The sequence below is a fragment of the Pseudopodoces humilis genome, chromosome 4 (genome assembly GCF_049639895.1).
Source record: "Pseudopodoces humilis isolate 2021_Gansu_Grassland_sample_001 chromosome 4, ASM4963989v1, whole genome shotgun sequence".
NCBI lineage: Eukaryota > Metazoa > Chordata > Aves > Passeriformes > Paridae > Pseudopodoces > Pseudopodoces humilis.
The window spans coordinates 24,594,693-24,609,747 of record NC_142203.1 but is presented as its reverse complement, the minus strand read 5'-3'; the positions used below and the strand labels follow the sequence as shown (position 1 = coordinate 24,609,747).

Sequence of the window (15,055 nt, the reverse complement as noted above, 5' to 3'; positions counted from 1 at the left end):
GATTTGATCCCATGCTTAGCTTAAAGGACAAAAGCATTACTTCCTAATTGAAGGCATTGTAAACTAGTATATTAAGCTATCACAGCAATAGTAAACTGTTCATTAAATCCATTTGCCACATCTTTCTAGGTGATTCTCAAAACCTAATTTCTCACATTCTAATTTTCATGACAGTGTTCCCTGGAAGGACTCAGGAAAATTATGGAGCAGTGTTGTAGTAAAATGATCCTGGATATGATGTACTAGTAATGGGTTTTCATTTTGTGGAGTAACAGCTATTTGTGGGGGGAGGATGAGAAGAGGAAGAAGGGATACTCTCTTTTGTCAACAAATTTTCTGAAATCTATGGACACTACATGATGACAGCCATAGTTGCTGGTAAGCTAAGCATCCTGTATTTCTGAGTTGGACACTCAACAACTGCAGTTGTTGAGTGTCCGGCCCAGAAATACAGAATGCTTAGCTTACCTGTAACTGTGATACTGAAACTATACTGGTACCATCTTTCCAAAAGATTTTATTACTATTTTAATTGTATTAATATTCTCAAACACCTATTGAGAAGTCAGTGCAGTGCTATACATAAACATGAACGCACATAGCTCCCATTTGGGAGGACTCTAACTCAGCTGGTGTAGGTTAACTGTTATGAAACTAATCTGTGCAGGACAGTATGCCTTGTCCCTGTTGAATTACCTCCCACACTATCTCTTGTTCCTTGTCAAAGGCAGCGCTGCTCAGACTGCAGAGCCCTCTTCTGTGGTGCTAGCCCCATACTACCTTAAATCTGAATGCACAAACCCATACTGGCCTCTCTTAATGCCAGCTGTACACAGGTGTGAAGTACTTCTTTAAATGGAAGATCCAGTTTCCAAATAATCCAACTTGCTCTCTTTATGTAGTATATCGAACTCCTCCACCACTCGTTATGTTACCTGCACACCAGCAATTTCGATTTACATCAAATTACAACTGGGGAACACCTTCAAATCTTGAAAAGCTGCTTCCTGTAAGTTCTCCCCTGCCTTTGCTCTCAAGGAACAGCAGTCTCCCCCACAAATAGGAACTTTTTGAGACCTGTCAGAAAGCCAGTTCTTAATCCAAGGCAGACCACGCTGACACGGGAGAGGGCTATTTTTAAACACCACTGTCCTGCCATAGTAGGTAAATCCCCTGATGACATCTAAGTAACGTTATATTCAGCTCAACAAATTTACCATTTTATAGAAAAGGCAAGAATGGTCTTGCTTGGCAGGAGGTATCTTTGGTGTGGCTAATTGAATATCAGTAATACTCTGAGTTAGTGATTCTCCGAGCTGGGTACTTGTAAGTGAGGGACCGTCATTGCTGTTGTTTTTATCTGCTAAGGAATCAGTATGGTAGCTTCCCACTTGAATCTGTATGCAGGACATCTCTTGATCCTGGAAACCTTCTCCAACTCCTGTGCTGGTTGTTGGTTTAGCTGACAATTTTTCCTCAGTGCTGCTCCTCAATGATTGCATTTAACTCACCTGATGTGAGGATAACACATGTTTACCACATCGTACGTGCATTTGTATCCCAGATGCACCAATCAATACTCAACACACCACTTCCCAGCTTTGTGATTACAAGATAAGGGACAGAAAATACTTAGGTTTTGTAAATACTTGTCTATGTTTAGATCACTGTCTTCTGGGGCTCTCTACTGTCACAGAGGTGGGGCCCTGTAACAAATCTTGGGGCCACACACGTTAGTTATCCAAAATAAAATAAATTAAGTCAGCTCACCTGTCCCCAGGCCACTGAGTCTGGGACTATTTACATTCCCAACTTCTGAGCAACTTGAAGACAGCATATTTTTTAGAGCCACAAAAATGCTTCCTATTTCACCCAAAATTTTACACACCAATCCCCTTCAGGAAACAAGCAGATGAAAACACTGAAGTGCTATATACAGGAACAAGCTCAGAGAGAAGATGGCTTCAGGCCTCCTCTTTTAACCTCTTGTGTGCCTACTGAAGGCATCTTCCTACACCATTAAGAGCGGTCACCACTCAGCTCCATTGCTGGTCAGGCAGCAGATGGATGCTGTGGTGATTCAGGCTCAGGCAGATGTTAAGAGTAGTGTGTCATGGCAGAAAAATTTACCAGTATCTGTCTGTAGCACACATGACATCCAAGCTGGAAGATGTGATGTGACCTCTGCTCAAGCAGGGATCAGAAAACCAATCGCTCCTAGTCATCACAGAACCTCTCCAGGACACAGCTTTTATGTTTTCCTCCCAAGCAGGGAGAACTGGGTTCCACTTTTTAGTAGTTGTCTCACATCTTCCTATTTCTCAAACCAGATTTGCACAGTGCTCTGAGTCTTTCTATAGTCAGTGTGTGAATTTCAGGGACTTTAGAAAGATCTGAAATCACAGCTTACGCATTTCAATGGCATTAAAACATACACATTTGAAGCTTCTCTGGTTTTAGAATCACAAATTCTATTTTAGAGATATGTTTAGCTATTTCTTGCCCTGGTAAACCATGGCATCCAAGTACAGCTCAATCTTGCATGCATCTCTAACATCTCTCTAAGACAAGGGCAGAGTCTATTATTCACAGTTTACAGATAGAACGTGAATGCACAGAGAGCCTATGTATTTGCTGCAGACAAAACAAGTGGCTAACTCACGTTCACTGAGGTTTAGAATAATGTCCTAACAGTAGACTCCCACTTTTCCTCTTCCTATGACACTTGCCTCTGTGCCAGAGAAGCATATATTAAAACCATGATAAGTCAAGGTAAAAAAGTATAAATTCAAACTCTTCAAAACCAGTCAGCTTTCTGGTGTTAAAATTCATATTTCTCTTTTTGGATTTGCTTCTTTATGTATTCAGTGATGCACACTTAAAATTTACTCTGCAAATTTTCCAGCAAACTCATTTACCATGGTGATTATAATAGCAAATGTACGGAGAACAGTGTGTAGAGGACCCAGTGGTGAGTGGATTTCTTTCTGTAAATCTAGCATTCAACCAGTGTGATTGCAGAATGCTGGAGTAAGCTTCTTTCATCTCAGACAGATCCTGCAGTGCGTTCAAACAGATAAAACACCAAGCTGAACTGAAATGCCATTTCTTTCTTCTTCTGAGAAAGGCCATACAGAATTTGAGAATTGACCTTATTTTAGCCAATCAGTGGCAGGAGGGAAATGCCTAACTTGTGGCATGTCACTCATTCTGATGGAGCAAAGCTTATGCTACAAAATGACTTCTCTGCATTCTGACAAACATTTACAGCAGCCCAAGCATAGGAGAATAGTCAACGAACAAGACTGTATGGAAGACCTGTTGCTCTGCAGAGTGCTAAGCAAACAAGTTGTTCATGGATCCACACTAACACTTAAAATAAGGCTGATTATTTTTTGTGCTGAAGAAAATTCTTTCAATCTAATTAACTGCATACATTACTTACTGTGCTTTATAAATTTCTAGAAAGAGAAACCAAAAAAGGAAATATGTATAGCAAGTGAAGGCCCAGACTCTCAAGCCCTTCTATTATGCCAGCATAAACCCTCTATAAAATCTGCATACACCAGGTGATAATATTAAATCCATAATGGCCTCATTGGTGTGAGATGCAGAGCACTAAGAACCAGAGCACTTGATCTACTTTGGTCAGAGGTTTCAGGACATCATGTGGAAATGAGTGTTTTCTGGTGTTCTGTTATACAGGAGTTGAAAGAAGAAACAATAATTTAAACCTTTTTTTTTTGTTGTTTTTTAATGTGGAGACAGAAGTGTTTCAGAGCTATGCACTGCAGCACAGCACAGAGCAGCTCTGCAGTAGTTCTGCCATAACAGAGTCCCAAATCACCAGCAGTGGTGAGGTTTGCCTCTGGAGGAACATTCCTGGTGTTTCTACTTGAGATATGGCAATGCCTATGTTGATAGAAAACTGAGAACCAGCTTAAAAATACGCATCTACTTTACACTGCCTGAAAATTAAATGGTTATAGCTTTCCCCTTCCCACATCAAATGATACCATTTCCCCTTTTGAAGTTAATATTTCAGAGAGAAAAATCCCTAACCTATTTCTTTAAAATCTGGTTATTTTATATTTCCATGATAGCAGCAATAGCAGCAGCAGCAGAAGCAGCAGCAGCCATTCCTGTTACACTACAAAAGAAATCTGTAACCTGTGCCAGCTACAGAAAAATGTAGCATCTGTTGATCACTGGGGGAACTGGGGAAGATAACTTAAATCCATGTGGGCTCTGCCATCTTCTGTTTCCCTTCAGACCTCCAGGTGTGTGGTTCCCGGTACGGAGCGTGCCATCCGTCTGGGACTGGCACAGCTGCATCAACATCTCAGCCATGGGGAAGAAGAAGAGCTGGGTGTCACTTGAACAAGGGCAGGCTGTATGGGGCTGTCTGACTGGCAGTGCCCACAGAAACACAGGCCTTTTGACACGGTGCCTGTGACATGCTAGAAGATGAGCTGGCAGTTTCTGCATGCCAGGATGACGGTGGATCTTAAACACCCAGGCCCCTTCCTCACCAGGTGTCACTACCCACATTCCTCCAAGGTCTGCACCAGATGAGCTTGTGGCTCAATCCAAATACTCTACTAAATGAGAAAAACAAAAGTTATAACTGAAATGGATCTCAATCCTGCCTGGATTTTACCCCTGGTGTAATGCAGCTCAGCAGGAAATTTTTTCTGAAATCGTGTGCTCAGCTATGGAGCTGAGATGACAGTGTAACTAGTAGATCAAACAATTACACAATTTTGATAATGCAGAGTCTGCATTCGATTGTCTTAAAATTAGCACTATCACAATTATTTTCTGCACTAAAAGCCATCCTGCAGCAGATCATTTTGCTTGCCTTCTTCATCAGCTAAGGAAAACCTTCAAGTGTGAAAAAATGTATATTCAGCAGAGTACCGGTTTTCTCCTGCAATCTCCTCTCCTCTCCATTTATTCCTTCTTTTCTTCCCTATCATCAATCTTTTAAGCATGCCACTGTGCATTCATGTTTTTCTTTCTGCACGTGTCAGCTCAATGCTCTTCCTCAGAGTCCTCTTTCTCCGCTAAATCCCGCAAAGCAGACTTTAACCGCTCATTTCCCAAACAGGGAATTCCACACACAACTTTGCACAATCCAGTCTGTGCGGGCGCTTCCCAGCCACTGTGCTGGAATCCCCCCTTCCCTCCAACAACCCACGGCTAAGGACAAAAGAGCAAGTAAAAGGAAACTGACTTACTGCTATGGCTTGGAGCCTTTCCTTGTGCAACTCTGCTTCCGCCATCCTGGAGAGAAGGACACGGGAGGAGAGAGAGGGAGACCGGTGGGTGGGAGGGAGAAACAAAAAGGCAAACAAAACCAAAACGGAGCGCACACTGCAGTCACCGGGAGAAACTGGAGTAATTGCAAAGGGAGCCGAGCTCCAGTGTAGCAGTCAGCCACTTTTGGAGGCACTGCAGACTGGCTCACGGTACGATCATTTTAGTCACTGGACCAGTGCCTGCCTGGCTGCCTGTCTCCCAGCTGTATTGCTAACTGCATTTCAGTGCTGCTTCTGTGTGCTGGTGCTGTCACACAAACCATGTAGGCACTCTCCAAGCAGCTGAGCAGAGGGATAGCTCGCATGGCTATAATTTTTTGCGTTGACGTCTCAGCTCATTTGCTCCTCCTATGGGGTGCTGGGTCACGACAGGAGCTCGGCATCAGCAGCGTGCACAGTAATACAAACCTGCCTGACTGCAGCAGAGGAGGCAGACAGCTGTGCCACAGCATGTCCTTAGCGAGCAGCACAGCGCGCAGGGAAGGACGGTGGCACATGGCGCAGGGAGGGGAGCTGCGGCAGACAGGCAGGCGGCGGCTGCAGCTCCAGCTCCAGCTGAAGCAGGTTTGGATAAGGGAAACGACAGGGCTGCCAGGAGGAGGGAGAGCGCGGACTCGGGGGGAACGGCGCTTGTGAGTGCGGTGGTAACATGGCACGCTGCAAAAGGCTGCTGCTGCAGGGCAGCTCTTGACAGAAGTGAGGAAGAGCATCTGGATGGGGAGGGAGAAGAAAGGTATCCACACATCCTGCATACGTTGCATGTATTGACATCAGACATTCAAAGCGGTAAAAGCTGTGTGTGCAAACGGTCTCACTGAGGAATCCAGTATTATAAATACAGGAGAAGGAGGCAGGTGAGGAAGTGAGGGGACGCCTGAGCCAATGCCACAAGGGTACCCATGATTTCAAGCTTGGCTTTGGTTTTGCATGCAAACTCTTCACGCTTTTATTTTTACTTCTGTGATTGTCTGATTCCCTTTCTCAAAGAGAGCAACGAAGCCCCCCTCCCTCCCGCCCCCCCAGTCCTGTCCCATGGGGTGCCACTGACTGCACGGGTGAGCGCAGGGCTGCCCCAGTGGAGGGGTATCTCTGAGCCAGGACAGTCACCACACCACATCGTGAGTGGAGGCTGACCATGACATCATGGGCTGTCCTGCCATGAGCATTATATACTGCAAAATGTACTTCTGCACGTCTCTTACTTCTGCCTTGCAGAAGTGCATTTTTCAGCATAGAATTTTGATGTGATAACCTCTTGCTGCTAAAACAAGGAAATTCCGTTACCTTGAAGGAAAGCAATCTGAAAGTCACCCTGTTTCCCATGTGCCTTGCCCTTTCAAAGGCCATCTAGCCTGGCATTTTAGTTTTCCATATCCCAGTCTCCTTGATCAGACATTCTCCACCTCCATCCCAGTTCCAGTTCCATGACATGCTACTTGCTGCAGGCTGTTTTTCAAGGCAGCTGCTTTGTCAGGTGTTTTCACCTCCTGGTCCCACTTTACTTACTGGTGCACAGTCTCCTTGTCTTAAGACAGCATGTCAAAGTGACTTCTCGCTTAGCTTTATCTCCGTGAAAGGGGTCCTTTGTCATCTGAAAACTCACAGGACATTATACAATTCCAGTAGTCACTGTGGCCAAAAGGCAAAGTTTAATTGGCGTATCCCAGGTGAGCCAGTATGAGTAAGTGGGCTATGTGGGGATCACAGCTAAAGGAACTGCAACAATTGAGATACAACTGGGATACTCTTTCAGTCTTCCAGCTTTAAGGAGTTTATTAAATTGCAGCTGACCTCTAGCCTGTTCGGTCTCCTTCTCTTGTTCTTGTTATTCTTCAAAATCTCTCCTTTTTATTTTCCATTACCATGTAAAGGCCTATGCATTGATACTTGTATTACTACAGCTGGTTTTGAAATATCCCATCACACAGGATCCAGACATCTCCACTCCCACATGTGCTCTGAGAGCATATATGGGCAACTGCTACTAAGGCTTGACAGCTATGCAATTAAATCCCTTCTATACCCTTCTCATGTTTTGCTGTAAAGCCTTGCCCAAGGGAAGAATTCTGCTACAGGCTATATCCAGCAAAGACAAGGGATATGCCCCAGTGCTTGGCGGAGCTGTAATGGGCAGTCTGTGCATGCCACAACCTGTAGTCACATTACATGTTGCCAAAGTTGTGTGCAATAAGCAATCACTTCAGGCCATCCCCTCTTCCCTTCTGTATGATATCCGCTCAGAAAGACATTTAAGCATATATTTAAGTGCATTCCAGACAATCATATATTAAAATGCATGTATCTCAGTTATGGTATAGAACTCGATGCTGTATTTCCCACCCTCCCCTCCCCATTTATCCTCTCTCCAATTTAACTGCAATGCCTTGTTGCTAGCAGGAGATAAGCAGGGGATGTCCCTAGTGAGTTCTGCAGCATTCCTGGTCCCAATGAAACATGCTGCAGGGCTGTGCACCCCTCCAGCCTAGTTTGCCAGGGAAACATAGATCAGCTCTCTTGGCACTTTGTGACTGTACAGGAATGATAGAGGTTGCATCTGCAACTGCAGCAGAGCAGTTTCTTGCTCTTGACTTGCAGTGAGGAAAGGCTGGAAATCATGCAATAGTAATAGTCACTAGTTTCTCTACGTGAGTTCTACGTTTCTCTACATATAGCTTTCTCTCATATAGCTTGAAGCCTGTGATGCAATGAGGTTGAAATCCTTTACCGAGGCATTTCACAGAGCACACCCAGGTGAAATGACCTCTGTGAGGTGACACTACACCATGATGGAGTTTGCAGTGGACAGTCCCTATAAGACATTTAGTTAGTGGAAGCATTTTAAATTAAACAAAACAAAGCATCTTACCATTTTTTAAACATATTTTTCATCTTTATTCATTAAGATTTTGTTTCCAGAATGTTTTGCTATGTTGGTCAGAGACTTGAATTTAAAAACTAAGAAATTTTGTTAAATTCTAAAGAATTTGTTTTTTGCTTACTTTTAGGGCAGGAGACCAGGGTGTTATTTCCAAATTTTGAAGACACTAGTAAAACAAGAGAGAATGGAGTGTGTGGGGAGGAGCAAGGAGATTCTAGAGGAGTAGGTAAGAGCAGGTTTAATATATTTTCTTCAGTAGCTAAAAATAGAAAAAAATAAAAAAATATCCCTTTTATTTCTTCAAACGTATACGTTCAAAAGCTGTTCTTTTCACAGCAATTTTTAAAAAAGCAAGAGCTGCTAAATCCTAATAATGTGTGAATTGCATCCCATTTCCATGCAAAACAGATTTTTATTTTTATTTCTTTGGAAAAGAGTGTAGGAAACAATCTGTAGACCCTGTTCAGTGCTGGAGAAGATCCTGAGAGCACTCTGAGCTATGTGTAGCCTGAACTTTAAATAAGACAGCTTGGTGAAAATCAGGTTCTTGTCCTTGCCATGAAATTGGACTGGATTTGGAAAAGTTCTATTTTAAATCAGTTGTGTTTGGTTTTGGTCAATCCAGCCAGGTTGTTTTTTTGCCATTACGCTGCATTCTATAAGAACTCTTCTGCATGATGCCAGGAATCTTGTCCTTAGGAAGCCTTTGGCTTCCCATCCTCCTGAGTCTTGATAGACTGATTTAGTCTAAGAAACCAGAGTTTGTCCTGAAAACTGCATAAGGAAGGCACATCCATACACATTACAGTCAGGATTAGCACCTCAGCCATTGCAAATGCATCAGTGTATTTTTGAGGTGACAAGTTACTGGTTGGATCCTGGCAGTGGCTGACAGGAAAACACTGGGCACGGAGGGAAAACAGGCTTCACATTTGCATTTCAGATTGTTTAAGGGGAGATACTTCTGGCTCTTAAAATTACAACATGCCAACATGTTGTGTTGTGCTGTACTAACACTACTCTGGCATCCTCAGTATTGTCAAGCATCCATGCCTACAGCATGCTTGAACCATATTATTTTCTTCTAAGTCAAAATTCTGAGGTTTAATTAATCTTTCCTTACCTTCCTTTCCAGAGTCTGGCTATATTAAAATAGTTCAGGAATGAATAGGTCATCTAAATTTTTAGATACCTGAGCTCATCACCCATGCTCATTTCTGGACTTCCTCAAACACCATGCCTCACATTACTCACCCCTAAAAGTATCTGACAGTGTCACCATCCAAAACTTCCAGGAGAGACTACTCCATCTGCAGTTTTAATTGCAGCTCTTTGCCTCACTGCACAAAAGCTCTTCCTGTCCTTCTCTCGCCTATACACAGACAACTTGCTGGGGGTACGGAGTTGCCTACAATACCAGGATTCTGCTTGGGCATCTTGGAACTCACAGTTGTGAGCTGCAGAGACCCTCATCCCAGTGACACATCACTCCAGGACAGTTGTCTTAATCCTGCCCGGACTCATTAACCCAATAAGTGGTGGCTGTATGATGGGGACTGTTGTCCAAACCCTTCACACCCACTCAGTGTGGCTGATGGAGAGATACATTGTCACTCATGACTTGCAAGGGTGAAAGTGAGAAGCTGAACACCCAAATGCATGTCCTCACCCTTCAGTGGAGCAGCAGATGCTGTCACCAATACACTTTCTTCATTACCTATTTCCCCTTGCATGGGTTTTCATGGGCACAACCCCAAGGTGGTGTGGGCTGGTGGGAAAACCAGTCTGTGCAAGAGGACAAGCAAAGGCTTGGAAATTTCCCCTCAATCCCTTACAGCACTTTGCACCTAGAAAATGCAGATGTTGTAACTATAAGTTATATGTCTGAAGTTGAACAAGAAAGCAGTGGCAGAGTTCAATCTACACCTCTGAGTCTGGTTTTCTAAGTGCACATGATCATTCTTTCTTTATAGAAAAGAAATTTTTAATCAAACTTGGAGTAACTGAAGTTATTTCTTCTCCCCTTTTCCTTTTTTTTTTTTTCTGTTTGCCACTTGCTATCAAGACATGGAGTTGAAACACACACAGTAGGAGATAGCACTGTTTAAGTAATAAGAAGCTAGAGTACAGGGCTTTGTTTTAAACCTTCCCAAGACAGAGGGCTTATCAATAGGTAAGCTATAAATTATTAATAAATACAGTCTATGAAGTTTTTCCGTGTTCACTTGGTTTCATTCTGCAGCCATGGGAAGGTTGCACTGAGAAGCCCTCTGACTAGAGGGTCTCCATGTAGTCATGACAGCTTCATGACACCTCCTCTCAACAGACCACCAGATGCTGGGAGTGGTAGGGGCCCTCGAGAGACTCCACAGACCAGAAATCTGGCCAAATTATGTTTGCTGTCCAGAGTTCCTTGTAGGTGATTTGGCTGGAATGATGGATTAGAAGCAATTGTTTTCCTGAGAACTGTTGTTCTGCCAGCCCCACTACCATGCTGAAACAGCCTCACACTAGTCTGAGGTTTATTCAACACCTTGCAGTAACTTGGCAGCTACTAATATCCTTGACAGTAAGTTAAGAAGTGAGCCACAGAGCATCCCATGCCAAAGCCTTCAGATGAGCAGCCCTGAAGATGGTGTTTGCTGTGACTTTCCTTGAAGCAGGGAAAAAGAAGAAATTATGTATGCACTTCTCTTTTCCCCTTTTTTTCCTTGACAGGTAGCTGGGTTATTTGAAGATTCCCAGGTGGAGGAAGCAGTCTGTCTCCTCTTGGGATTTCAGTGCTGGCTGCTAGCACTGCAGCTTGCTTACCCAGCTGCAGGATCTGGGAAACTATAGACCTATCAGCGTGGCCTCAGTGCCTGGCAAGGTTATGGAGCAGATCATCTTGAGTGTGATCACACAGCACCCACAGAAGAGCTGGGAGATCAGACCCAGACAGCATGGGTTTAGGAGGAGCAGGTCCTGCCTGACCAACCTGATGTCCTTTTGTGACCAGCTGACCCACCTGGATGCAGGGAAGGCTGTGGATGTTGTCTATCTGGATTTCAGCAAAGCCTTTGACACTGTGTCCCACAGCACACTCCTGGAGAAGCTGGCAGCCCATGGCTTGGACAGGAGCACTCTTTGCTGGGTTAGGAACTGGCTGGACGGCCCAGCCCAGGGAGTGGTGGTGAATGGTGCTGCATCCAGCTGGGGGCTGGGCACCAGTGGTGTTGCTCAGGGGCCTGTGCTGGGCCCTGTTTAACACCTTCATTGATGATCCAGACGAGGGGATTGAGCCCACAATCAGCAAATTTGCTCCCAAGCTGGGAGTATGTGTCAATATGTTGGAGGATAGGAGGGCTCTGCAAAGGAATCTGAGTAGGCTGGATAGATGGACTGAGTCCAACAATACAAAGTTTAACAAGACCATGTACTAAGTCCCACACTTTGATCACAACAACCCCCTGCAATGTTACAGGCTGGGGACAGAGTGGCTGGACAGTGTCCAGGCAGAAAGGGACCTGGAGGTGCTGGTTGAAAGAAACTGGCCAGGAGACAAGACTCCTGTTTGATGCCTTTGTTAGGATTCAGCTCTTGGGGTGAGGGGCCCAAGGAGTTGCTTGCACCAAGGCCATTCCCACACTGGCAGCTCCACAGAGGAGGCACAATTCAGCTTTGCAGAGCACACTGCAGCACACATATACAGGGCTTCCATCCTCATGAGAGTAGCCAGGACACCTGTTGTTCTGGCTCCTTGTCTAGGGTGGTCAGTCCTTTCCAGTCCTCTTTAGGTCATGGTGATGCAGGAAGATGGTTTCTAAGCAGGCTTAGGTGATGCAGGGAGATGATCTTTCATCATAGCTTGCTAGAATATGTTTCTTTGTCCTTTTATTCTTTTGTTAGCTCGTTGTTTTGGTGTCTTGAATGCCTTAGTTTGCATATTACTCGGTTGCACAGCTTCCATGGGAGTTGCTCTGTTCCGTGGCATAGCTCCTTAAGGGGTTGCTTTGTTACAGTGTGGCAGGGAAGTCAGGGAAAGGGATAGAGGAATGTCTCATAAGAACTCTTAAAACACTTGAGAAACTGGTAAGTAATTAACATTACTAATAACCATTGAAGTAAACAAGGGGTACAAAAAACAAGTATTACAAATGGGATAAGAACATTAACTGTACACAGCTAAACACAGTATTTTAACCGGGGTGGATTTCTTGAGAGATTTTATTTACGACACTGCTGACAGCCAGCTGGACATGAGCCAGCTGTGTGCTCACATGGCCAGGTAGGCCAATGGCTCCTGGCCTGGATCAGGAATAGCGTGGCCAGCAGGAGCAGGGAGGTCATTCTTCCCTGTACTCAGCATTGGTGCGGCCACACCTGAGTGCTGAGTGCTGTGCCGAGCCCCCAGCTCAGGAGGGATGTTGATGTGCTGGAGCGTGTCCAGAGAAGGGCAGCAAGGCTGGTGAAGAGTCTGGGACACAAGTCCTATGAGGAGCAGCTGAGGGAGCTGGGGGTGTTTAGCCTGAAGAAAAGAAGGCTCAGGGAGACCTTATCACTCTCTACAACTCCCTGAAAGGAGGCTGTAGCCAGGTGGAGATCAGACTCTTCTCCCAGGAAACCAGTGACAGGATGAGAAAACAGTCTCTTAAGCTGTGCCAGACCAGGTTTAGGCTGGACATTAGGAACAAGTTCTTCACAGAAAGAGTGATTGGGCATTGGAATGGTCTGCCCAGGGAGGTGAAGGAGCCACTTTCCTGAAGGTGTTAAAGAAAAGACTGGACATGGCACTCTCTGCCATGGTCTGCTTGACAGGGTGGTGTTAGGTAATAGGTTGGACTTAATGACCTCAAACATCTTTTCCAACCTAGCTGGTTCTATGATTCTGTCACTAGCCCAGCTCCTGGGGAGCAGAGTGGGATTGGATGACTTGCAGAGGAGAAATGCGAGACAACTTTTCCCAAATTCCTTTAGTCTCTGAAATTACACAAAAAGAAAATCCTGGCTTGTCCTTACCTTTCACTTTCTATTCTCAGTGCCTCCCTTGACATTCAACATCCACCTGAGGCAGAAAAAAATGATGAGAGAAAGTAATACTGCCAGCCTTACAGTGCAGGACAGAGACATATCTGTGAATAGGACAACTCTTCACTAAAAAAGGAACTTCAGTTGATTTTCAATTCTATCAGGAAAATTATGCCACCAAAATAGGTCACCACTCCTTAGTTGTGCATCTCTCTGTAGCTGTTAATGAGCTGAGAATTGTGTGTACCAGGACTTGTGTTATCCACCCCATTTGAAACATTTTGTGGTGCTGAGCTTCATTGTTCCTGACAACTGTAATGCTGATACAGCGGAGGCTTTTGACCCTCCAGTCCCTTAAAACTGGCTTGGCTATTCATTCTGCCAAGAAAAAGAGGAAAAAATGTACATTTTTTCACTTTAGATTTTAAAACTAAAGCTTGGTTCCTGTAGATTCTGGCATTTCTCTCTCTTTTCTTTTCAAACAACCCAGACTGCAGCAGGAAAACTACTTTTAGTGGTCTTTATTCTTGTGCCTTCTGATCATTCTCCATATATAATATATAGCTGAAATGATATTGCCTTAAAAAACGCAAAAAATATTTACTGCTGAGGTTTGGGTTAGTACACTGGATTTTGCTTTAGAAGTGAGATTGTAAAGAAAATAAATAAGTAGTCTGCAGCCCAAAAGAAAAAAAGCTGTAGAAAGGTGAAAATAAATGAGTGTTCCAGAATGTAACTGGGGCCAGAAACTGATTATTTGTTTTTTTACTACTGCTGTGATCACACTGTGATCTTCAGGGTTTTTTTCCCCTCACATATGACCAGAAGATAACTTAATATCTACTTTTTAAACATCCTTTTGTTACCAGATCCCTGACACGATTCTCAGTTTTGTCTCCTATCCTTAAGCTCCTTAAAGAAGGGCTATGGGATTGGCATTGGATTTGCAATGCCAAAAAAGTTTTGAGGAGTCCATTCCAGTCTTCAAGGGCAGTTTTTGTTAATGACATGTTTTCCGCTAAGGTTAAATAACTAGGAAAATTATGACATCATTACCTTCCACCTCAGTGGAGAGGCTGCTCAGAGAGGTCTCTACAGCTTGTCTGCATCATGGCTGTAATTTAACAATGGGCATTTAAACCAGTCCACCTCAATTTCAGCACATTATAGGAATACAAGAACTAGAATTTTGATTTTATCTCTGTGATAAATAGGAGTTAAATGCATTGATTTAAATAAGGGGCCTTAACAGTACTTGAAAGAGTGAGTCAGATCAGAGTCAGGTCTGTTTATCACAGTCCATCTTTCTGAAATCCTCCTGAGATCTGTCATGCATCCTTTGAGCCCTCTAATCAGTGGTGGCAGCCCTAAACAAATCCCAAATCAACCAAAAAACTAAATGAAATTATGTATTTTTAGACAGCATGCCATTTCTGGTCCTCTGACCTGACAAAAATTGGAAACCTTCCACACAGAAATCATCTGGCCTTTAGGCCTCCTCTTCAGAGTGTCAGGGTCACAAAGAAGAGACAAAAATAGCTGTCTACTTTCTGGACACGTGCTGAAAGTTTGTGAAATTTTGGATGTGAATTTTAGATCAGTCTATACTACGTTCAAATTAGTACATCTGACTTCTTTTGTTATCTAGGGAATTCATTAAGATTTTCACAGCCTGAGGCAGCCAACAAAGTGTCAAGACTTTGCCTTGAACGCAGGTATGTATTATGTGAAGATCCTGCATTGCATATGTGGAAGTGGTTTCTTCCAAGCACCATTACTTTTCTGTGGTCACACTTCCAGTGCTACAATCACAGGCACACAAGCACACTGCCGTGTCCCTTTCATGGGA

At 43.9% G+C, this 15,055-nt stretch overlaps 1 protein-coding gene across 3 annotated transcripts in view; it reads right to left on the bottom strand.

Moving 5' to 3' along the window:
* The window catches only part of PALM2AKAP2 (PALM2 and AKAP2 fusion), a 267,992-nt gene extending 262,406 nt beyond the window's left edge, over positions 1–5,586 (bottom strand). For 2 of the 3 annotated variants that reach the window (XM_005530774.3, XM_088054336.1), the window contains exon 1: positions 5,241–5,586. In XM_005530774.3, the coding sequence (XP_005530831.2) occupies positions 5,241–5,285 (45 nt within the window). In that variant the 5' untranslated portion in view covers positions 5,286–5,586. The remainder of the gene's footprint in view (positions 1–5,240) is intronic. The other variant, XM_088054333.1, reaches the window with a different exon arrangement.
* Positions 5,587–15,055: the final 9,469 nt, after the last annotated feature.